Genomic DNA, 25,658 nt, shown 5'->3' on the forward strand with positions numbered 1-25,658 from the left:
AAAAAACGTACCATAATTTGAGAGAAATTATGCTGTATTTAGAACACCTGTAGTATTATCGCGTTAATACATTTCGGAATTTGTTTAGAAATGTTGAATAGTATTAGAGAAGTATATAACCTATTTTCACTAAAGGTTAATTATGTTAAACCCTAATACAGTACAATCTGACGTCACACCTTTTGCATCCGTTTAATATGTTGTATATTAACCATAAGACGTTGAAGAAAACGTATTATCGACTTAAGATATACCGTCTATAATGGTAATAGGGCTCCATATCACGTAACTGTTTGTATATAACTTAATATATTTCGTTTTATGACAGGACATGCCACTTGCAATTAACCTATCTTTATTGAAGGATAACATGTATGACGGATATTGAATTTATAGCGTATCTACATTACTTTTCAATGAATTATCTACGAGCTAAGTTGAGCTATTGCAATTTGCAAATCCGAAACGAAAATCCCTAATTATGAAACGCAAAAGCACCAATGTTATTCCTTTCTTAATAGTGCATATATAATGTTCTGCGAATCCACCCATTTTTTGCTTATGTGGCATTCCCTAAAGTGCATATACCTGTATAAAGTTATATATGTATACAATCCTTTCCTGCACCAGTACGCGGGAGCGGGATGATACATCATTTTCAGTGGAATTGTCTTAATGAATGTACGAATTATATGGCGATGGCATAAACCAAGTGATGTGTGTACAATTTGTATTAACGTTAATACAATTTTAATTATGTACAGGACAAAATATATTTTATACTGCTGTGCTATCTGCTATCAGTTTAGTTGAAGGTGGTGTTTTTGCTTGTGCATGTGAATCGCTAAATATACAAGTAATTTTCGTATAATGGAATCCACGGATAACACTGACAAGTGCTACGAAGTGGAGAAGTTACTTTCCGAGTGGGGCTTTGAAAAGTACATAAACGCCTTTAAGGGTAAGTAGTAAATTTTATATTTTCACTGTGAGTAGATAGATCACAAAATGGTGGTTAATATATAATTATGGCATACAACTTGAAATTGATACTGTACAGTTTCAACTCCAGTTTAACTTGCGCCGTTGCTAAGTTGCTTGTTTGTAGGTAGTGGCATTGTTTGAATGCTGTACCATTTAATATGTTTGTACTTAATAGGTTAGATAATAGAATTTTAATCTTAAACTCAATAACACCCTGCAACAAAATTTTGGCACCGCCCGATGTTCCCATATTTTTTTTCGTTTTCTAGTGCCTCAAAAAAAACAAAAATCATTATACGACCCCTAAACAAAATTGCGATCTCTTATTGAGAGACATTTTTCTGTTTTTTTTTTGCTTTTTTTCAAAAATGAGGAATAAGAAGGGTTTAATATTCAAAATTATGCGAGTATACCTAGAGTAAGAATCCAGCAACAAGAAAAAATCAATAAACGCTAAAAAAAAGTACAATCAGAAAGTTTAATAAATATGTTTATTTTTGGAAAAAAAACAACCAAAAAACAGATGTATCCCCTAATAAGCGTTCGCAATTTTATTTGGGGGTCGTATAATGATTTTTGCCCTTTTTGGGCCCTAGAAAACGAAAAAATATAGGTACATTGGGCGGTGCTAACCCCAAAATTTTTTTGCAGAGTGTAATCAAACCAGTCTACTAACACACTACCTATTTGCATTGCATTGTTTATTTATAATGTGGTTACTACCCACTATATTGTGATGTTTTTTAAACAGATCAAGAAATAGATACCGTCACACTACGTCATATCGAAGACGCAGAGCTACGAGAACTAATACCATTAGCTGGGCCCAGGGTAATGTTCAAAGCGCAGTTGAAATTGTGGCGTAATAACATAACCCAATCCCAAATAAATACAGAACAAACCGAGGTTTGTATTTATATCGTAAATTTATACATTCACGTATTGACTCCTTAAGTTTTTACACATTACATACCTATATACCTACTCATTGTGTTACTGAAAGACATTGTCATTTATCCTTTTTGTTTTTCAGCCGGATCAACATTCTAGTCTAATAGAATTATCTAATGTAGTATTAAATGGTACAGGGAATAATTCTAATGACTACTATCAGCCAGAAAATTTACTTAATACCGCAGCGTTATCGGATTTACCCGAACCAAATGATCTATATTTGAGCGTTCCGGTAAGAGGCATACTAATTCGGAGAATCATATTTCCTGTGAAAAAAAGTTGTTATTGTTTGGAAAAAGTCAAAGAATTGAATTTGCTTTAAGTACTCAGTACAAACTAAGTATAGAAAAACATAATTAAATTGTTAAACAAAACAGACACATTGTGGGATCTCTTGTCAGGGTGACATGTCTGCTAGGTAAACTTGGCCTTCCATTTAGAAGTCATGATGAAAGCGACTCATCAAAAAATAAGGGAAATTTCGTAGAATTTATTAATGAAATGGCAAGAAATGATAACACGCTTAAAACGCATTTAGATAATTCTACTGTTTTTCGCGGTCTTTCCCCAGACATTCAGAATGATTTAATCCAATCAGTTGCCGAAGTAATGATCGAAAAAATTAAAACAGAGATCTCGAAAACTGATTTTGTAGCCCTAATTTTAGATGAAGCTTCTGATATCACTATGAAATCACAATTGTCAGCTACTTTCCGATATGTAACTGAGGATGGAAATGTTCAAGAAAGGTTTGTGCACTATACAGATGTCAGCTCTGATAGAAAAGCAGATTCTCTTTTGCAACACACTTTGCAAATTTTGAAGGACTTTGGTTGTGCTGACAAATTAGTGGCACAAACTTATGACGGTGCGGCTGTAATGGCAGGCGAACATAGTGGATTGCAGACGAGACTTCGAGAACATTGTAAAACCGCAACATTTATTCATTGTTATGCCCATAAACTGAACCTAGTTTTATCTCAGTCCGCTAGTTTCATTAAACCAGTTAAAATTTTCTTTACAAATCTTTTAAGTTTTTCCGTTTTTTTTGCCAAGTCGTCCAAACGAACACGCGCACTGGCTACTCATGTAAGAAAGAGAATTCCAACTGTCGCTCCTACAAGGTGGAACTTTCAAAGCCGAATAGTACAAACGGCGAAGGAACATAAGGAAGATTTGGAAGGACTTTTTCAAGCAATTGTGGAAGATCAAAATCAAGAATGGGATCGCGAAACGACCATTTGTGCTAGAGGCTTTTTAACTTTATTGCGAGATTTTGATTTTAATTTTTTCTTGGACGTGTTTTCTGCAATATTCCCACACTCTGAGAGCCTGTTTAAAATTTTACAATCAAAAATTTCAGATATCGCTTACTGCAATAAAAAGATCGACGATTTTAAATCACATATCCAGCGAATGAGAGAAGAGTTTAGTGATATTTGGGAGCGTATGGAGAGATTTACGTCGGACTATCGGCCACCAAACAAGAGAATGCGTTTGGATTCAATTCCCGAAGAAGATAAGAAAAGCACATACGCACGTTTGTTTTATGAAATTTTAGACGTTATTATTTTGAACATTACTCAACGGTTTAGCGAAATTTCTAAGTTGAAATTTTTACGTCTTCTGGATTCCACACTATTTGATTCATTTGTAAAGAACTTCCCTGACGAACTTTTTTCTTCTTTATTAACCACGTACGGAAAATTCTTTGACGCAGATCGTTTAAAAAGTGAACTTTCAGTGATTTATAGAGATCCCGATATGAAAAAGAGCAGTGTGTTTGAGCTACATCAATACATTACGTCTTTTGGATTATCTTCTGTCTTCCCAGAGTCATCTAAATTGTGCAAATTAATTTTAACTATTCCTGCCACAAGCAGTTCCGCAGAGAGATCGTTTTCTTGTTTAAAAAGAATAAAGACTTATCTGCGAAATTCTCAAAACCAACAAAGACTCTCCGCTTTAGCATTAATGAGCATTGAGGGTGCACTGTTAGAAGATATGAGATCGGTACCCACATTTGAAGAAACAGTTATAGACGTTTTCGCTAAACAAAACAAAAATCGACGAATTGATCTTCATTTTAAAAATTAGTACATACTTACCTTTTTTTATTGTTACTGCTTTTTCGTATTAAATTTAATAAAAAAAAATTGTACGTTTGTTTATCAATTCTGGACCTTATAATGCTTTAAAATGCGATTTTCAAGGGCAAATTTTGCAAAAACCCCCCTTCGATTTGGCGGTTGTCCACCCCCCCCCCCAAACCCCCCGTCACATCCCTCGCTCAATCACTCACGCTACGCCCCTGACAAACATGCTACTGCCCTATTAACAGCATGCTATCAAGTATTAATTATTAATACTTGATAGCATGACGTTAATAGAGCGTGTCGTAACTTTTAATGCTATAGGTGCTAAAATAGTCTGCGATTATACTAATATTTAAGATCTTTTGTATTAGTAACATGCAAGATCGTACATTAATTAATATACACTTTATTATCAAACAATAGACAGGCTCGTAAATTTAATGAAAACTATACTAAATTATCTGATAATTTGTAGTATAGTTATAAGAAATCGTCTCATATATGAGACCAAATACGCATTAATAATAATAGAATATCTACTTAATTTCGGGAAGAAATCAACTATGTCTTAAGACAAAATGTATTAACACTAAGAAAAGTGATGACGTCACGGTTTATATTCAATGACATCACGACTTTGTCTTAACTAATACGCAGTCGTATTAGCTAATATAATTCCGCAATTTGATTTAGACGTAGAATTCGTATTAAATTAGCTTGTCCCAAAAAAGTACGATAATTAATACGTTACGTTTCGGATTTAGAAGCGAAACTACTAACTTTTTTCTCAGTGCAGTCTGAATAATAGGTTCGTTTTCCAGTGCTGTATTTCTATCTACGTCAGGTAACTCAGCTTCGTCTTCTTCATTTTCACTATCTTCCTCTGGTACAGGTAAATCTAAAAACAATTTCTTGCTACTTGAAGGTTTAGTCACTAGTAGATATTTGCGTTCAGATTTGCTTTACATAAATGGTTACGATTGTTGATACTATTCCAACAATTTAAAATTTTATTTGAATCTGCGTTATTACGTAGTAGTAGGCGAGCTAGCTCGACATCCACTGAACGAGAATGATAATGATTTTTAACCGATAGAGTTCCAATTTTGCCCTATCCGAGTATGCTAAAATGGACCGTCTGCCGCCTCAGGTCACATTACTTAAAGCGCTGCGGGTACTTCTTGCGGTACCATTTCTAAAAGGTTGTTTTTCGAGAAAATAAGTGATACACCTAATGAAAACGTTGATAATAGCTCTTCTACAAGAGTTAAATGAAAAATCACTAAATCTGTTTTTCGCTCATATCTAGTAAACTGTGGATTTTTTTAAAAAAACAAAAGCATATCTTGAATAAGATCTTGTAACAGTTTAAAATAGTATTAACCTTTGTAGTCATATTTCTATTTCCATTACCCTGTATTACATGTTCGCGCATCGTTGAGTGCAACCAATATGTCAATTCTCTAGTTACTTTTATATTTTTGTGTTGCCTGCCCGTTTTAGTTTCTCGATCTACCGATCAATGACGTCAGTTGACTGTAATTCGATACCTTGCTGTCATTGGTTTTAAATTCGTTTCCTTTATCGATAAGCATTAGATATTACCATTTATGGTATTGACATATCCATCGGCTCTCGTGGTTGGTTGGAATTATTCGTCGTCGGTTGCATCGTGACCGGAAACAAGAAAGTTAGCGTCTTTTTTTTCTCGCCACCTGCTTTTAGAAAGACGGTCGATTTGTGATCCCGAGTTGGGGGTGCTTGTTATATCTTCCAGTGGTTGATTTTGGATCGAACACCCTTGCGAAAGCATCTTTTAACCAAGTCAACCCAAATTAATGTTTGCACCAAGCAGTTTCGTTTTAATGCTTGGGGACAAACTTCCGTAAGGAATTTTTTTTTGTACTGGAGAAATTTCAAGCCACCTTAATCGTAAGTTATACTCCGTGTGATCGAATCCACTTTACCTTCTTTCTATTTCTAGGGGGAATCCATCGTATTTATGGTATAAGAAGGCTACCTTACTTTAACGAAGTTCTTTTTTTTTGTGTACTCTCTGCTTTAAGAGGTTAGCGCATTATATTTGGTTAACCGTGGCCATAATTACATTATATTTTAGAGTCCTTGTAAGGAGTCAAAGTCCAACGATTCCGTAGCTTCTACTTACTCTCTAAGCGAAACACATCTACGTTAAACGACAACATGCAGGAGTTCCGTGTACTGTAAAATCTGCCATTGAAACGTTACTATCTCTAAGGCGCAGCCAAACAGATACTGCGGACACCAACCCTTTTGACACCTGTTGCGGTACTTAGAAAACCGTTAGCCGTTTACACGTACACCAGGAATCTTAGGAACCAGAGACCTACCTATCGTAGTGGTGATATCTTATTATTGTTTAAACTATTGCCTTTGTGTATTTGCATTTCATTTAACCCATACTTATGTGGTAAATGTTAACTGGCCGAACACTAGAGCCACCCATATTACTCTTAATTAGTACGCTTGAAATTGAAAGGGAATAATTTGCTTTAATTAACTGCATTTACTCATGTGAAGTAAATCACCTGTGAAGTACAGAGCTCTATACTATGATTTAAACTTCGATACCCTACAAGCTACCAATCAAGGTATTCAATCCACTGTCAATTTAACCCATTAAACTCAATCACTGTGCAACGGTAGTGGGTGTTCTATACCTACTTTCAGGATTTTTGGTGTGAACTAGTTTCAGCTACTAAATTTATGTAATATTTCATTGGGGGAATTTTATGTAAACCTTGGAATTTGGGATAATTATTTCAACACTTATACTTGAGGTTGTTTAGTTTTTACATAACGTGTTTATTATACTTTATTGATTTTTGATTCCCATTTGGGGAACATAACTTTTGTGTTGGTGTTACGTATGCAGGTGCAATTGCTCTCCGCTGTTTGCTATTTGGTCAACAGAGCTAGCTGGCCGGTCAGCGGCGTGTGTTTTATTTATGAAGCACATGGTACTTTTGTAGTGCCTTGCATTTTGCTGCTTGCGCGTTATGATCTTAAAACTACAACTCTTTCCTCATTTAATGGAATCTCTATGTCTTACGGTTTCCGAGATCCTAATGGTTAAAATGGGGAAAAAAAACACTATATATATAATACACACATACAGACACACATACATATTTCCTTTTTGTTCTTGGTTTTGCGAACTTATACTTTAAACAACTACCTATATACAATTATATAGTCGGACTGACGCCTCACACTTGCTTGGAATGTAGCATGGTCTATTACAAATGCAAAAAATAAATAAATGAGCAAGGGAGTGGGACTAAGTTTTTATGGAGGACGAAAAGGGGTCAGAGACTAAAGTTCAATGGAAAAGTGAAAAAATCTACAACTTTTTTTCCAGTTACTTTCTCAAAATAACCTAGGAAATTGCTGAAAACCACAATTTTTGTTTTTATTTATCATTTCCGCAAAAATAATTTTATTTCGAGACTGCTGTAATCAATTTGTCAAAATACTGACTACACCGAATAGTGATCTTGGTGAAAAGAAAGAGTTGCTTATTCTCCACAGAACCTACCCATCAATATTTGTTTTATCAAATTTAACATCCCCTTCCGATAATTTATTTGAATTTGTAGCATCTGCCACAAAAATTGTTAAATCAGTTTTTGACAAAACACCAGAAAAAAGATCTTTATCAAAGGTTTTAAGCCGCAAAGTTACAAAAAAACTACAACATAATTTAATCGTGAATAATGAGGAGTGGGCCGAACAGGTTGAATTCTTAATAAAGAAATTAATTAAATGTAAGTAGTTTAAAGAATATAAGTGGTTAACTGCAAAAGAACAAGAAAAAATGTGAAATTAAATATACTTCCAAATTTGTAATCTACATCATCATTTTGTAAATTAAGTATGCATTAAATCCTGTATGTATTGTTGTGTTAAAGTGTAAAAAACGTCAAATGAACGATCAAACGTCAAATGGACCTTCTTTAGGTTGAGATAATGTCAAAGATGGAAGTTGTTAAAATACTGGAAGACCGCAACGTGTCTGTGAACTTTCTATGGGTACCTGCGCATATTGGAATTAAGGGAAACGAGGAGGCAGATAAAGCGGCAAAGATGGCATCAGCATCGAACGAAATTGATGTATCAGAGGTTAAGGCAGTCGAACAAAAAGGAATGATAGCACGATGTATGCAAGAACTATGGCAAAGACAATGGGATGACTGTAATACCTACCTTAGGCGATGTAAACAAAGCGTCACGTCTGCTGTCTCTCCAGCATTAAAATTGCCTCGTCAGGAAAGTATTTGTCTCCATAGACTAAGAATAGGACATACCGCTTTAACACATTCTTACCTTCTAAAAAGAGAAAATCCACTTGTGTGTGAATTTTGTGGTAATTTAACATCTGTGCAGCATATAATAGGTGAGTGTCCGGCACAAGTAATACAGCGACAAATGTGCGAACTTCAACCAAGAACGGAGAAGTGCCTGACGGATCCAGATGGAATGAGGAACACTGTGAAGTACCTGAAAGTCTCTGCGTATTTTAGTAAAATATAGATAAGATATAGAAGGTGGTACGCACCCGCTTATATCTTACATGGAAAAACGATTCTAGCCTGAAAACGTTTAAATAGAAACAAGAACCAGTAAAAAGGGCAATGACCTGAGAAGTTGATGCCCTCTAAACAAAAAAAAAAGAGAAGGGTATGTGTAAATGTTTTAATTTAGTTTAAATCTGGAGATTTTTTTACAAATAAACACCGTATTGGTTTATTTAATCAGAATTTGTTATATTAGTTGCTTAATTTTTTTTGTTTAAATTTTATTATTTGTGTAAGTTTGTTTATTTAAATTGTAAGATGTAAAAACTGCGTTGTTTAAAATTAAGGAACATCCGGCCGACTGCTTTTAAGTGCTATACAGATACAATATTAAGGTATTTTATAAAGTTTAATGTGGTATGTCCGTTAATGGAATAAGTTACGTCGGTGTGAAATAGCAGGTTGTAGTGCTTAACGAAACCTTGTTAGAAGGTTCTTTTGTTTAACAAAGTTTCCCGTTTTGAACAGCTACCGCAGTCAAAATTAGTAACAGTATTAATTAAGTCAGTTTTCTGAAGCTTTCAGAGAGTGTTTTTGTATCAGTACTAAATGCGTAAGAACACGGCCGGATGAAGGGATTATTTGTTTGTTAAACTGTATGTAGTGTTAAGACGTACTTTGTTTGTGTCGACCACTTGCGCGTGGGGTGAATGTAGTGGACTTGTGCTCCTCTTTATTTCAGGCATTGATTATTTATTACATTGGAGCTTCGAAATAAAGTCTTTTGTCCTTGTCAATCAATAATTAATTTTTTTCACTACTAGCGTCTGATGACATGATTATTAACCCTCGAGATGTAATCTTAGTGCTCAGGCAATAATACTGTACTTCTCTACCTTGATATACAGGGTGACAATTTGAAAACTTACCACCCCCCATATCTTAGTAAATAAACGAGATATTTAAAAAAATCAAAATCCGTTTCGGTAATTCGGAGGGGGAATCACAATGACATAGTTGGCGACGCACCCCCTCACACCCCCTGCGCCCTAGCCACCCCAACTTTTAAATCTTAAATAGTGACCCCCCATGTGTGATACGTCGTTGGAAAGCTCTGAAAAAATGCTTTCCAACCATACCAAATAGCATTACATTTAGGTTAGTAATTATCGTGCAAATCAAAAAATAAACTAATATGATACATTTGAAATCTGTCGTATTTAAAACGCAACCGGCGAACATAGACGAACTAAGACAGAGAATAATTCAAGAATGTCGAAATATTGCAAAACCAACATTTGAAAAGGTTCGACAAGAGTTTGAGAATAGATTATAACTGGCGATCAAAAATGAGTTGCTGTCGAGTCGGCTTTGGAAGTTCAAGTTAAATACGATTTTCCATGTTTATTTTTTGATTTGCACGATAATTACTAACCTAAATGTAATGCTATTTGGTATGGTTGGAAAGCATTTTTCAGAGCTTTCCAACGACGTATCACACATGGGGGGTCACTATTTAAGATTTAAAAGTTGGGGTGGCTGGGGCGCAGGGGGTGTGTCTCCAACTATGTCATTGTGATTCCCCCTCCGAATTACCGAAACGGATTTTGATTTTTTTAAATATCTCGCATATTTACTAAGATATGGGGGGTGGTAAGTTTTCAAATTGTCACCCTGTATAATGTACTATTTTTTGTCACTACTAGATATGATTATTGACCTTTTTTCCACTTGTAAAGTAGGTTTTCTCGGCAATTGTTCCAAGTGGTTAATAATGTGGACATTATTAACCAGTAGTCAATAATGAGAACTGTCACGCTGTCACTTTTAGAAATCACAACCCGAAATTTCGCTCAATAAACATTTGAAACAAACACTTTCCTTCTTTTTCAGGTTCAACCAGAGCAACAGAAAAATATTACAGGGGAAGAAGTAACAGATGACATAAATCGAGAAGAAATGGGTGATAACATAATTGAAGAGGAGAATGTGCATCAGCCAGCAACACAAAAAGGTCGTTTAGGAACGAAAGTAAAACAATTTTCGTCAGTAGAAACGAATTACCGAAACTGTTGTGAGAGAACCTGAAATGGAAAATGAGTACGTTATTTTCGGGCGTAGCATTGCAGCGCAACTAATGAAGCTTTCACCATATTCCGCCATACAAGCACAGGATCGCATACAATCTGTACTTACACAATTTCAATTGCAGGATCTACAGAAATGCATCATACGTAAATACACCTTTGCAGTCTCCTTCAGAGGAGCAATTTTCTGTGAGCGAAATGTCGGGAACGTATTCGAACAAATAATTATTCAACATCAGATATTATACATCAAGCTTTCCATGATTTATAAACATACACATAGTATATATGTATATGTATATTTTTCTTGAATAAAAACATTAAAAATTATTGTTTGCAGTTTGTATATACTGACTTTGATATATTCCTTAAGTATTTCATACAGTGCACGACATACATCAGGTACAAACATTGAAATTGAAGATGTTGACCCACGAAATAGTTCTTTGTAATGTACGATAACTGTTTCCCGTGGCCAAATAGGATAACGGCTTCTTCCAATTCCGCTGCTAATTTGGCCACCCTCGCCCGCGCGTCCAGTTTGGATTTTATTGTAAGTAATGAACCTTGTTTGAAGGAGTTAAAAATGTCTTCGGACGAATGGCTGATAATTAAAGGTGTTAAATCCCACAATTTTAAAATTCTAACCAAGAAGTTAAAAGGTGAAAAGTGCGCCACGCTATCGAACGTCGTGGCGTATTTTAACATACTTTTAGACAAAGTGGAGAGTGACATTAGGAAACTAGATGAAAAAGAAGACCGAAACGAAGTAGACGAAAGCTTGTTGCTGGCCTATCAAGCAGCAAGAGATAAGATGATGAAGCACTATTCGAAGACAAACTGGGTGTATTGTGCCGCATTAGTTTTAGACCCACGTCATAAAGTGGACACTTTCGAGCTTTGGGCATGGGGACAGGAGTTAAAAAAGGGGGCTTTAGATAAATTTTCATATATCCACAAGTTATATAGAAACACTGAGTCACCATGTGCCTGTTCCTTCTTCTTCGTCGTCACAAGAAGCTACAAATATGGACGAACTAGACTTCGACCAACTTTATGAACAGGGGACATCATCAGCCGATGATAGAGAATTTATTAAATATTGCCAGACGCGAATCGAATCAGGACGCTCTTCAATGGTGGAAGGTTCACGAAACCATTTACCCATCATTAAGTAAAATGGCGAAAGACCTTCTGTGCATCCAGGCAATTTCCGTACCATCAGAAAGACTTCTCAAAAGCCTCTCTCATTATTAGGAAACACCGGAACCGGATTAACTCTGCCTCAGCAAGGAGCATTCTGTGTCTCAATTCATGGGTCCAGTGTGGATTTTTGTAATTTTGTATGTTTATTATTATTATCTTTTACGTTTTTTATCTGCAGAGTGTCTTAGTTTTCTGAAATAAATTTATATAAAATGCATGAAAGGATCAATGAAATGAAAGCGACAAATTTTTCGTCGACCGTTCGCATACTTGCCAATGTAAACTCCGTATTTATAACTAAATCAAGAGCATCTGCAGCTCTCGTCTCAACTCTTCGAAATGGTCGGGAAACAGTGACAAAGAAGTGGCATCAACAGGGTTTTGTTTTAAACTCATAAGCGGCGCGTTTAAATAAAACGACATCTCATCTTGAGGTTGCGTTATTGCGTAATCATTCTTTCTCTTTTTGTGAACTAGGTTGGTCACAAAACGTTTAGAGGCAGAAGTTTCGTTAGAACTTTCTGTTGTCGGCGGGGTCGACTCCTTGCCACCATGTACCGGGGGATAATTATTTACATATATTGATATAAAATGTGTGTGAATTAGTTAATTATTTAATTTTTAAATTAACTTACGATACTAATGACCTTTTTTCCCAATAAATCAATCTTCTAAATATAATTTGAGTTTCGTGATTTATAATTAAAATCTTTAGAAATAAATAACATGGCTACATCATAAGGAGTTAATGTGTTTCCTTGTTGTAGGTTAAACATTTTTATCTTCAAAAATAGGTTACATTGGCTCCTGGTATGTGTAGGTGACCCAAAGAAGGTAAGGTCGAGGGGTTGCAACTCATACGCCGTATGGGGAGGAATGCTAATCATAATTATTCCACGACTCTTGCAGAATTCATAAATGGACAACTGAATGTGACTGGAAGCTATGTATATATTATAAATCACTCAAGCTCTTCATTTAATTCGTGAAAGAAATTATTAATTTTTAATCTTATATATCTCTAACAATAACAGTTGTTTACAATCAGCCTTGTGATGTATCAGAAACGTCAAACATAACGTGCAGATCGTTGTGTTGCGTTTTCTTGCTGTTTTTCCCAATTTAATGTGGTAGGGTTCCTTTCTAAAACTTTGTCTGGAATCATTACCAGTTCAATGGGAAGTATGGCCATGATTATCCGCTGCATTTTAATAATCGAAAGTTGTACCGTCAACTTCATTCGATTCTATCGCTTTTACACTTTCCAGTATGAACATTGTTAATTTCTGGTAGCGATTCAGTATGGGCATTGTCATCTCATCACAGCTGCGCTAGTTGTACTTTATACTTATATATTCATAATTTATTGGAATTCAATTTTTTAGACTCGAAAAATATGTAGGTTTATGGCGAAAATGTCAAAAATGCGTATGAATGTAAGCACATCCCTCTATTTTAGTGACAACAGGCTTTCCGCGACTTCGTACATTCGCGGCATCTGATTTCTGCGTACGGGACTAAATTCGTTTTAGTTTTTGTTCGTAAAACTTAGAATAAAAATGTTGCGCCAACTTAAGTAGATACACTGTGTATTACGGTTCGTCAACGATAGATCAAGAGCTACTGTTATCAAAGGTTGTTGAGAACTACCCGTTCTCTTGTGGGTTCTTTATTTTTTCACGATATAAACTACTTTGATAGATGTCCAATTCACAACAGCTACTCCAACTTTTACTTATCTTCATAAATATCTCCATTTTTGTCTCCCAGAACACCCATTTCCGCTTTAACTGTAAATGCAGCCAGTTCAAATTTGTATTATTTAAATATGATTTGTATTTGTTTAAATTATTTATTTTAGTTATTAACCGCCAAATAACAAAATATACTACTTTTCAAATAAAATAGTACAACTTCACGAAGCTGTAACTCCTAACATATGTGTGCTAGAAAAAAATTTAACAAAAAATGTAGGAAATTTTGTCCTCTTTAACTTTGTATAGAACCAACATCTTTTGTCGTGAAAGCCACCGTTTGCGCTTTTATATAAGCATATTTTACTTGCAAGCGGTCGCCATTTTTTAAATCATAATTTAAGGGTGTATTCCACTTAAATTTTAATTCTATTTGACGTATGATGGGTTGCATAATATTTACTTGTAATGAAATGGTAACGAATAAACAAAGATTCAAGAATTTACCTGCCCAACCATTGTATAAAGTAAACAAGTAATTACGCTAATTTACCCAGGTCATTAGTCATTGTGACGAATATGCATATATAATTAAACATCGATTAGAAAACGCAAATCATTGTCACAACGGCTAATCCTCAATAAATTCACTTTTCCCAGTTTTTAATAAGACGTATATTTTTTTTAACCCAGTAATTACTCCATGAACTGTATTGGCCCTATCTGGAAAATAACGCATGTAAGCGAATAAGTACCTATGGCTATAAATTAGATATCTTTAAAAAAAATGTACATTTTTTACTAATATTCTAGATGTGTTACAAAAAATCGTCTAATTCGGGAACAACACAAAATAAATGAGAACTAACGCTTTTTACGCAAATTATATCTCTTTCCGAAGGATGCTACAGGGAAATAATCTCAAATTTGAATCACACTAAAATTTTAGGGGTGTTACAAAATTTCGTCTAATTCGGGAACAACACAAAATAAATGAGAACTAACTCTTTTTACGCAAATTATATCTCTTTCCGAAGGATGCTACATGGGAATAATCTCAAATTTGTATCACCCGAAATTTTAGGGGTGTTCAAAATTTCGTCTAATTCGGGAACAACATAAAATAAATGAGAACTAACGCTTTTTACGCAAACTATATTTCTTTCCGAAGGATGCTACAGGGAAATAATCTCAAAATTTTATCACACTAAAATGTTAGGAGTGTTACAAAAAACGCCAGAAAAGACGCAAACTTTTAATTCACCCAAAAATAAATCACATTTTCCGTGTGAATTCTATTACCCAGTATATTATGGAATTATAATACGTTCTAATGAATCCGGTTTCTATTTGTAAATTAGTCCCGATAAACGCAACAATGCCGCTAATGAAGTCAGGCCTGCTGTATGATGTGTTGCCTACTGTACATTTATAAATGGTAAATGACTTCACTAAACGCTGCAAGTTTTCGTAAAAAATTTCGAATGAATATTTCGTCTAAAATTTTTTGTAATTTATGTGAAAGGTTGGTCGATGGCTCTATGGTTTGCTGTTTTTTCTGAGTATGCTACAGGGAGATTTTTAAAATAATTTGTGTTGACGCCATTTTACCTATAAAAGTTCACTTTTTATTGGCAGTGCTCTAAAAAATTGTTTGTTCTTAAATATTAAAATTTTGTTCTGTAGCATACTTTTTAAATGTATAATTTACACGAAAAAAATTAGCCCCGTCTTTCATCTCATGTTTTACAGAATTGAGACGAAATATAAATCGCACTATTTTCGCATAAATGTTGTACTACTGGATTACACCCTTAAACTCGCTGAAAATCACAAATATGTTGATCGGGCATGCGTATTTGTCTTAAGTGCGCAATTTGCCTGGAAACCACACACGTCAAATTTAAAAACCGTTTTGTATTCTTTATGTACACTTTGTAACGTGCAAGTTTACGTAGATTTAATTTCTGATTATACCTCGTAGTTTCACTAGTACTCGACGCGACTCTTTTAGACGCGTGCGCCTCAATTTGACTGTCGGCAAAAGTTGTTACTAGGACACTTCGGTTCACGTAGTCTTCTTGAGAGGTAGCGAATAAGAGTTCCTCGTTACCGCGTGGTGAAAATTTGTTTGCTAAGTTTATTCTCGGTCATCCACCGCATTTGCTTTCACCTGGGTAATTTATTGTACCGGATGGTAGCTGTAGAACTACTACAGGCTGTTATTTGTTATTTTGGAATACATTTGCCGATTATCGGGATCTTGAGGAAATTTCGCTTATCTTCTGGCTGCGCCCTTATATATAAAAGGGGTAAGTGTTCAGATAATTACTTTTTGTGGATACTTCGTAGGATTTCATTTTTCTAATGAATGCTCTGCTTTTATGTAGCTGGTTTTGCCTGGAGTTTGGAGTAAAAGATATATTATATATATATATATATATATATATATATATAGTCCTCCATCGTGGGTTTTTATTTCCGATAATTTAATCAAAGAGATTGTTTGTAGCTGTTGACCTGTTGCTAGGGTCAGTAGGGTAACCAATTTGCGCGAGAGATGTTTTAAGGAGTCTCCGAGTCTGTTCTCAAGGTAGTCTAGTACCCGTGTTGGATCCCACGTGAAATTATATCGGGGTTTGGGAGGTCTTGCTCGTGCGATGCCCTTCATGAACCTTTTGAATAAGGAATCTTCTCCTATATTGCCAGGTGATATCAAGGAGAGTGCCGCTCGATGGGAATTGAAAGAACCATATTTGTTGTCACTTTGGCCTAGCAAGTTTTGAAAAAAGGTAATGACTTGCCCTTTGTCTGCTTTAAAGGGGCTGATGTCGTGTTGATCGCAGAATGTCCACCAAAGCTTATACGTAGACCCATATTGTTTAATAGTAGCTTCAGTTAGGGATCGCACTGTTGTAGTGATAGCACACTCTGGGACACCTTTCGCTATCAATGCTTCCCGGATAACTTGCAAGCCACCAAGATAAGGCTGTTTGCGAGGGGATGACGATTCCGGCTGTAAGGGGAGATCATTAGCTGGTTGCTGGGTTCAAAATAAATAGGCTCTGCGACCTAAAAGTTTTGAGAAGCGGATAACCAAGCTTGTGACGGCCAGAAAGGGATACCTTCAGCCTTATCCTTTATTACTTTTTTGCAACACTCGAAGAATAAGAGAGAATGGAGGAAAAGCATAAAACAACATATTTCCCCAAACGACAGTAAAGGCATCGGACTCGATTGCCCCAGGGTCTCTCAGCCAAGAGATGTAATTTTGGCAATTGTGGTTATCTTAGACTTTTTGAGTATAAATAACATTGTGTGGAGACAACGCTAATCAAATTTGGTTCTACAACAATTACATACTATTGTATTATTATCTACCTCGCTTGAAACAATCGTTAATTTTCTTAACTGTTGCCGTTTCGATATCACCCACAGATTAAACATGAACCAAAAAACCATCTCGACACTATGGATGATTTCCAATGTTTTTCACCAGCAGCACGAATACGCCCTAATGTGGGAAGTATATACAGTTTTATGGCATGTTTTCAGTCTGAAAATGAAATTAACAACCACTATGTGTACATTTTTTTACTTTACCTGTACTTATATTCTCCTGCAGAAGGTTGTACACGGATTCATCAGTAGGTGGAAAATAAGGTCTTCTTTTAGTTATAATACTTTCGAGCAAATCTTCAAATATAACCTCTATATCACTTGATGGCGCATCTGGGAATGTTTTTTTAAAGTCTCGTGCTACATTGCAATACTCTGTTTGTTGTTCTATTGCTGTTTAATGGAATTTTATTTGGGCAGTAAAGTACCTACCGTAATGCTCCTGGCAAACAAGCGCTGCACGAGCGGATATCTCTTTCTCACAGGACCTGTTAGAATAATTAAGTAATTTTAAGAAACTTCGATATTTAATTTATGTTGTCCATATGTTTTTTCGTGCTATCTTAATATTTAGTTTCGGTCTCGAAGAAAACCACTGCCTTGTCACCCTAACTTCACAATTTATGTTTCCGAATGCGTGACCAGGTGGACCATAAACACATGGCCACATTACATGGGGTTTTCGAGGATATTAATTTAGGGCAGCTTTTAAGAAGTCGCATTCTGAACCGCGCCGGAATCGGTCGTTTAGCAAATAATGTAAACCAGTAATCTTAAGGCGGATAGAAACAGGGGATAGGCCACACACATGTCTCACTGAAATGAAACCTCAAATGCAGAACTTTTTATCAATTTCCTGGTTCAGGAAATTATTTTGGAAAGGATTAGGATATTTTATTACATTGCATTATAACATAAAATTTGATGTATGCATTTTTTGGGTCAAAATTTGCTTGTATATTTACTGCGAAGGAGATTTTTTGTATTACGATAAGATTAAATTTACAGACGTGTGTTAAGGTTATTAAAAAACTAAATGCATACAATTAATGTCACGTTGGGTTACATTAAGAAAGTATATACAAAGTTATTTCAATTAATTTGGTTTAGTTTTAATCTTCATAAAAAGTTTTTTATAAAATGCGTGTTACACAGAAAAAATATTGTAGAGATAGGCAACTTAAACTACACATTGCCTTGGGCCGTATTGAAGCTGTTCCAGGTATGTAACTCATTTACATATCAAAAGAGACGGTAATTATAATTACTATACCTGTATTATCTACTTCTTTTGTAAACTGTTTTATTATTTCGATGCACAATAATGCTGCTCCCTAATTTTACTTCTTTATTTTAATTTTTCCTATATACAAATAATACAAACAAAATGTAATATTTTTCAGTATTTACAGAAAATCTTGCTTTTACTTTCCGCCACATACGTAAAGAAAGTATTGTAGGTAATCGACCAAACAAAAATTTTGTTAATTTTAATTTTTCTCGACGTTTCATGACCCAAGGACGCCAAAAAGTGTTTTTTAAAAGTGTCGGTCCGTCTGTTGTCGTCGTCATAGTCGTCGTCCGCAAATTTTATGCACTTTGTTCTCAGAAACGGCCCATCCGATTACAGTGAAATTTTCCGATTTTTATTTTGCGTTTTATCGTTTTGATAAAATAAAAATCATCGCAACATTGGAAATTTTATTTATAACCTCTAATACGAACAATTAAAAATAACATTCTTCCACTTTCCTAATAAAAAAAAATGTACATTGTATAGTATAACAGTAATTACATGAAAAATTATTTTGTAAGGTAAACCTTCCTAATTTCTTGTTGGCGAGATCTTCTCGGGTCTACTAATTCAGGTAGTAAACTGTACATATAAAAATCACGTAGCCGTTTTTCCATGTACTGTGACCAAAAAGAATCGTCCCTAAAAATATAACAAATAAACGTCAATAAATAAAAATTTGTAATAATTACCTTAAAATTTCTTCAACATGAAATCCTCCTCTGGTATACAATATAAAAAAGCATACTTCCCGTTGAGTTATATGTAACAAACCCTGCACCTGATAAAAATAATTGTGGTTTCGTTTTAGTGTAATCTGATCATTCTCCAGCAAGCAATAATCAATTTTTTTTTGCAGTATCGCATCAGTTGGTGGCAAAAGACCAGATTTATCCGAACTTTTTATTTCAATAATCGCATTATTGTCTACTAGGCCATCCGGAGAACATGCCAAATAAGAAATACTTGGATCTATTACTAAGCCGCTTTTGTTTACCTTTTTATTATATTTACTTTCGAATAAAGCAATTGCGGTTTCTTCACTTTCTAAACCAAATTGTGTAGCACTGGAACCTTTAAAAGAAGAGTATAATAATGCTGAAACTGTTTTTGCTGTTGAAGTACTATTTTCCAAAATTTGACGCGGTAATTCGTTTCATCCTTTCACTCTTCCAAACAACTGACCCAGATTGCAACAATGATGAACGAAAAATTAATTCTTTGTCTGCTTGATCCAATTCACGTAAAAATTCGTTACACTTTTTTGTGTAAAGCGCTTCGTCCATATCTGCTATAATGTTAGACGCCTCTGGACCATAAGATCTATCTGTTGTAGCAAATTTTTTCCTCTTCACACATTTTCCTAAAACGCACAAAATGTGTTCATAAATCATTAACCAGGGACGTATTGCTACCTTGTCTCCGAATTTCTCTGGCTTTACTTCTCTTTACTAAATACTTTTCTAAATAAGTTCCTGCAGCCGATTCAGATAGTTCTTCTAAAATAATTGCCATAAAACTTCCAGATGAATGATAAGAAATTGCCGCCGCCATACATCTTATTTGGTAAGAATTCTTTAACGAAAAGTTAATTCTTTTTCCTCCTACAAACTTGGCGACTATAGCATTGTAGGTTTCGGCGGCCTTGGTGTCAACGTCATGTAGCAGACTGGCAGCATTGTTTGCCAATCGCATGTTTATAGATTTCACTACATTATACAAACCGCATGATTGTAGATCAGGTACAAGGTTTTCCTAAATAAAAAAAAAGGTTATGTGTGGCACAGATAACTTTAAACATGAAATTCTTACCTCCCCGCCCTTGCAAAAGTAATCGTCACATGCACTGTGGTCCCCAAATATATGTTTTGGGCCATTTAAAATATCCCCTTTCAATGAATTTGTTTTCTCATCAAATGGTTTATTTTCGTTTTTCCTGTGTTCAATAGCTTTAGTCACCGCATTCCGGAAGCGACCCAATGTGTCGCTATTAGTAACCTTCTTTCGTAGTGCTATTGGAAAATTCGAATCTTTTGAAATTTCTGAGATTTTGTTCAAATAATTTCGAAGTAGATGGTTACGGCATTCAATTTTTTGTATTACAAATGTCGGTCCATATGGTGCTGCTTCTGTCAACTTTCTATAAACGCTACTATCACCGTCGCCTATCACTCTCCCATATATCAAATTGTGCGTTTTTACAGACTTTTTAAAACCTTCCACAATAATGTCAGCTTCCATTGATGTAGAAGTTCCATGCCAATTTTGGAAGCAATCATGATCTTTTAAAACTGTTGCTCTTGCGCATACGTAACAGTACTTATTCCGAACTCCAATGTACAAAAGTTTTTTTGTCTTTGCTCCTATAATACATGCCTAAAATACAGAAGTTCTAGAATATATTGTTAATTGCGTTTACAGATACACTTACAACTCCAGATAAAGCATTATAGTTTGTTCGGTATGAGCGCTTGCTCCAAGCTCCATCAACTATAACGGATATAATCGGTATTCCTTTACTATTTACTTCACCGGAAGTTTTCGCCAACAAAGCCTCTTCTTTTCCAGCGTTTACCATAAGTTCCTCATTTTTGGTTTGTATAACCGAAAACAACTGGTTGTGATGTTTGCTGTACGTTGTGTGTGACATATTAGGGACATCCAATGATGCAAGAATTTCAGAAAGTTGCGAATAACCGATACCAGCACTTATACAACCAATTGCAGCCATCAAGTTTACGTTTACATTATTATCTGGATCTTCGGTCCTTATATTTTGAATAATATTACATACTTCACATTTAAAGGAGAAAACGCTATGTAAACCCTCAATTTTTTCAGAAACAAGGTTTAAGTCAAAAAACGAACAGTTAAAACCTGAAACGTAATAAATAAATCGATCAATCGCCTAATCAATTTTTTTAAATGTAGGTACATACCTTCATGCTTCAAAGATTTCAATTGACTGAAAAGGTATGAAATGTTCACAATTCGTCTACCGCTTGTTTTGAACAAACTACTATTGGCTGTGGCTTTTTCGTAGCAAAGTTCCTCAAGGTCCGTATCTTCACTTATGTCCATATCGCTTTGCTCATAAACCAAGGACCTATCTTCTGAATCATCTCCAGAAATCTCGTTATCTGAGCAGTCTCTAACACTTCCTGCGTTTGAAATATCGGAATCAATATAACAGGAGGATTTGGAATTGATAAATTCATCCATCATTTGTTCTCTGCAGTCAGTATGGTTAGACACTACCAATTGCCCTTCAAAATCGAGAATGGTTTCAGTCGAAATTTGGTTTTCATTTGTACCAACGCTTTGGAGTTTCGGAACATTTTGCGAATTTTTTCCGATAGCCTTCCACCTCCTGAGGAGAATAACAGAGTAAATATTTACATCATATAAAAAAATAACTGTTAGACTTACATTAAAGCTATCTTTTTCATGCGTAGCTTTTTGCTTTTCCTTGGTTGAGATAAATAGAGTTTGCTCTTTGCCATTGCTAAAAAATGCCAGTCACGATGTTTTTTATGCTAAAAATGCGTAGATAATGTGTAATGAAATTGAAACTAAAAATATTGTGCTTACCTATATGTATACGCACACTTACGTAATTATGAATTTTAAAAAAACCCAATTTCACTTTACACGAAAGTAAAATCACACATAAAGTGACAAAAATATCAAGGTACATTGTATTTATATAGCAATAATTAGCCTGTAGAATGCTAATAATGCGATTATAATTACACCAATAAATACCCTATTTGCTAACATTGTTACCTATATCATAAGTGAATAAAGTAATTATTACAATTAGGGATGAATGACATTCCGGCAATTTCTTTGACTAATGGTAATTCCTGTGAGTAATGTATTGATAACACAAAAATTTCCTTGGTGCGAATTTTCAACTTTTGTAGTACACATTTGGATTTCATTTTCAACTCCCGAAACTGCTCACACGTATACTACTTTTTTGTTTGTCTATCTAAACGAATACAAAAACGATTTCTTTGTTTTAGTATAAATAATGTAGAATAGGTTTAGAAGACCTACTAGGTACATAATAAACACAATAATGGGTAAACAGATAATTAGCTTCAGGCAAGGATTAGTTTTCATGGTAATGTAGCTTGTTACTTAAATAAAGAAGCTTCATGAGTTGCATATATTTTATTTTGTTAGGCGCAAGCTAAAAATCTTGTGGTCTGTTTCTATCCCCCTTAACGTGATAAATTTAAGTTTATACATATTTTAATTTAATTATTCTTGTTATTCAAATTCAATAAAATTATTATCGTTGGTTACGAAACAACCTGATCCTTCGTTCGAAGTCGGAGATCGATCCAAGATCTCAAACAGGACCAGTGGGCTAATAATTAATAATAAATCTAACTCGAACTAACATATATTACCTACAATAAAATTAATGCTACTATAAAATTTACAATAATTTAAGACACCCTGCCTACACAAGAAAAAGAAGAGAGGCAAATGAGTGTACACTCTACTGTCGTAATGTCAAAACGGAATAGACCACTGAGTCTATAAACGCACTTGAGCCCGTTTACAAAAATGTGGAGCGCCTACCTTTTTGATGCCGATGCCGTCTCCTTTGCGTTGAGCAGATTGAGCTCCTGGTTGTACCTTTTAACGAAACTGTGGCGAAACCACTCACTCAGTTGCGCGCACTGGTACTTTAAGGGCGTTTGGCCACAAGACGGTAACGGCACAATTTGACGCCGCATCCGCTGAGTGCTCGCCCACTTGCGAATCAGTTTAGATTAATATTCCGTGTTGCCAGATTGATTTTAGTCAGTTGGTGCTGTAAGCTTCGAAGTGATGGATCGAAGGAAATTAATTTTACTAGCGATGGTTTTACGTAGGCGCCGAAGAAGGCAAGCTATCCAGACTCTAAGGCAATATTGGGTCCATCCCATTTTGAGGGTCAGATATGTGGAAGGGACGTTTTATACAGGGTGACTTACGGGAAACGGATGTTTTTGAAATGAGCAGTACACAATTAATTTACAAGATACTATTATTTTATTGTTACACAAATAAAGATTATTACATACCATTTCATGAAAAAGTTACTTTTTAAAAATTACATCAGTCATGTGGTGCCCATCTGCTTCAATACAGGTTTCCAGCCTCTGTTGAAAATCATTGGAAACTCGGGTCAACATGTCTTGATCAATCAAATTCACCTCTTCTGTAATTGCGTCTTTTAAGTCCAATAAATTACGGGGTTTGTGAGCATACACACGTTCTTTCAAATACCCCCACAAGAAGTAATCACAGTAGGACAAGTCCGGTGACCTTGGCGGCCACGGTACGTCACCAAAACGTGAAATCAGCTTTCCAGGAAACATGTTTCTCACAACTTCCATTGATGCGCGAGCAGTGTGCGCCGTGGCGCCATCTTGCTGGAAATAAACATTATTCACGTTGAATCCTTGCCTCTGAAGGTATGGCCTCAAAAATGTATTCAACATGTGAACGTAGCGTTGTGATGTCACTGTCACCGTCACGCCATTTTCCTGAAAAAAATACGCCCCAATAACTCCAAACTTGGCTACCGCACACCAAACTGTAACTTTTGGAGAGTGGAGAGGTTTTTCATGAATGTTACAGGGATTTTCAGTAGCCCAGTAACGAAAGTTATGTTTGTTTACCAAACCGTTCAAATGAAAATGGACTTCGTCGCTCATTAACAGTACTGCATTACGATTACCATTAAACAACAGTTGCATACGCTCTGCGAATTCTTTTCTTTGTTGATAATCCGCCACGTTGAGTTGCTGGACCACCTGCATGTTATACGGATGAAATTTCAAATCAAGTCGTAAAATCCTCCTCACAGAATCACGACTCATGTTTAGTTCTCGTGCATGTTGGCGTGCAGATCGACTCGGACTCCTGATTATTGCAGCCCTCACACTGGCGATGTTTTCAGGCGTCCTTTCTGTTCTTGCAGGGCCTGGTAGCTTTTTCTTGGATATTGTCCCCGTTGTTCTGAATGCCTTAACTCACCTTAACAAAGTGTCTCGACTTGGCACTGTGCCGTTCCGACCGATATTGAAGTGGCGACGAAATATTCGTTGTGTGGTTATAACAGACTCGCCATTTCGAACAAACGTATCGTACGCAAAAACACGATGCTCCGTCGTCCACTGCTCCATTGCTACTGAAATGGTAAGCTGCAATGGAGTGAATGACCTACCGTCCGTCGCCCCACCACTTAACGAAGGCATGCACTAGCCATTTCAAAAACATCCGTCTCCCGTAAGTCACCCTGTACATTATTTGAAAAACTTAGAGAAACCCCTGGAAAATTCTTTAATTATTTTCGCATGAGTAAAGAGACGTTTGGTTATTTAGTTGACCGATTAAGAGATTGTATATGTCTTCAAAATACAATAAATGTGTATTTTCAAAACTACATAGTATAATTATCTAATTATATAGTAATTATTGAAATTATTCCAACAAACCATTAATGCCTCGAAGTTGCGTGTATGTTTGTTGAGGAAAACCAACAGGTCCTGATGGGCTATGATTACACATACTGGGGAGAAGAAGAATCATAATTTGATTGCCTGGAATTTGAATGAAGTGATGGCTGTGGCGACGGTAATGGCGGATGATAATACCGTTGATTTCGTTTTTTTTTGGCTTATTTTGTGAACGATGCTAAGGACTTCCATGCGAAATTCTAATTTTTCATCCACGTTCAGTGTTCTTACAGTAGGCAACAACGATTTGAAAAATAACTCATCCTCATCTGGAGGAAGTTCACCTCAGTATCAGCTAATGTCTTTGCTCTTTTCTTTCGCTGTTTAATTCTTGACCTTCCATAACCTTACCATTTCTTAATTCTTCTGAAAGCTCTCCTCCTTCCTTTGCATTTCTTCAGAAACGCCATCATCATCATCATTAACTAGCGAAGTATCCTCTACCCAGCTAGATTCGGTGCTATCTTTTAATACTTAACATGAACAATAAATTATCATGGTATAAGTATTTCTTTTTTGCTGAATCTCCAGTTGTCTTTTTCAAAGATTTATTAAACGCAGCCCTTATGTTCTTCCATTTCTCCATAATCATAAGTTCTGAAACAAAGTGACAAAGGACTCCAGGATTTACGCCAAATTGCACCACCTCGGGGAGGAAGACGTGCCAACGATTTAAGAGACCTCACTTCAGATTATTTTGTTAGCGCTGACGGTGCATTACCGTGGCAGATGTCGAAAATATAAAATGTAACGAAATCCTATGTGCAGAGTTATTTTTCGTACTATCGTTCCAATTAAATATAAGTAGTAAAAAAATTTAATAAAAGTTATATATATATATATATATATATATATATATATATA

General features: G+C 35.4%; 4 protein-coding genes across 8 annotated transcripts; 2 read left to right on the forward strand and 2 right to left on the reverse strand.

Annotated features, from left to right (window-relative positions):
- The first annotated feature begins 464 nt into the window (after nucleotides 1-464).
- Nucleotides 465-10,903, forward strand: LOC116160584. Of its 2 annotated transcripts, XM_031473812.1 has the most exons (3): nucleotides 465-961; nucleotides 1,736-1,890; nucleotides 10,484-10,903. In XM_031473812.1, exons 1-3 carry the CDS (start codon nucleotides 871-873, stop codon nucleotides 10,676-10,678), a joined length of 441 nt encoding a protein of 146 aa, XP_031329672.1. In that variant the 5' UTR covers nucleotides 465-870; the 3' UTR covers nucleotides 10,679-10,903. The 2 variants fall into 2 exon arrangements, 1 of the variants encoding a protein (XP_031329672.1); XR_004143254.1 differs by lacking the exons at nucleotides 465-961; nucleotides 10,484-10,903 and adding an exon at nucleotides 2,018-2,157 and having other exon boundaries at nucleotides 1,520-1,890.
- On the forward strand, nucleotides 2,224-4,100 carry LOC116160583 (zinc finger MYM-type protein 1-like). The gene is made up of 2 exons (XM_031473811.1): nucleotides 2,224-3,635; nucleotides 3,683-4,100. Exons 1-2 carry the CDS (start codon nucleotides 2,440-2,442, stop codon nucleotides 3,690-3,692), a joined length of 1,206 nt encoding a protein of 401 aa, XP_031329671.1. The 5' UTR covers nucleotides 2,224-2,439; the 3' UTR covers nucleotides 3,693-4,100.
- Nucleotides 10,904-18,727: 7,824 nt separating the features above from the next.
- LOC116158888 lies at nucleotides 18,728-22,090 on the reverse strand. Of its 3 annotated transcripts, XR_004142850.1 has the most exons (8): nucleotides 21,862-22,090; nucleotides 21,700-21,806; nucleotides 21,210-21,640; nucleotides 20,702-21,147; nucleotides 20,083-20,646; nucleotides 19,686-20,025; nucleotides 18,963-19,633; nucleotides 18,728-18,912 (listed from the first exon to the last, which is right to left on the reverse strand). XR_004142850.1 is itself a non-coding variant. In XM_031471749.1 (6 exons), the coding sequence occupies exons 1-6, from the start codon at nucleotides 21,771-21,773 to the stop codon at nucleotides 19,395-19,397; spliced, it is 2,094 nt and encodes a 697-aa protein (XP_031327609.1). In that variant the 5' UTR covers nucleotides 21,774-22,090; the 3' UTR covers nucleotides 18,728-19,394. The 3 variants fall into 3 exon arrangements, 1 of the variants encoding a protein (XP_031327609.1); XR_004142849.1 differs by having other exon boundaries at nucleotides 21,700-22,090; XM_031471749.1 differs by having other exon boundaries at nucleotides 18,728-19,633; nucleotides 21,700-22,090.
- Nucleotides 22,091-22,520: 430 nt separating this feature from the next.
- Nucleotides 22,521-25,485, reverse strand: LOC116159010. Of its 2 annotated transcripts, none has more exons than XM_031471896.1 (2): nucleotides 24,141-25,485; nucleotides 22,521-24,089 (listed from the first exon to the last, which is right to left on the reverse strand). In XM_031471896.1, the coding sequence occupies exons 1-2, from the start codon at nucleotides 24,153-24,155 to the stop codon at nucleotides 23,370-23,372; spliced, it is 735 nt and encodes a 244-aa protein (XP_031327756.1). In that variant the 5' UTR covers nucleotides 24,156-25,485; the 3' UTR covers nucleotides 22,521-23,369. The 2 variants fall into 2 exon arrangements, with proteins under 2 accessions (XP_031327756.1, XP_031327757.1); XM_031471897.1 differs by having other exon boundaries at nucleotides 22,521-23,491; nucleotides 23,546-25,485.
- Nucleotides 25,486-25,658: the final 173 nt, after the last annotated feature.

This window comes from Photinus pyralis, unplaced genomic scaffold, assembly GCF_008802855.1.
Source record: "Photinus pyralis isolate 1611_PpyrPB1 unplaced genomic scaffold, Ppyr1.3 Ppyr1.4_LG1, whole genome shotgun sequence".
In the NCBI taxonomy this organism is placed as follows: Eukaryota; Metazoa; Arthropoda; class Insecta; order Coleoptera; family Lampyridae; genus Photinus; species Photinus pyralis.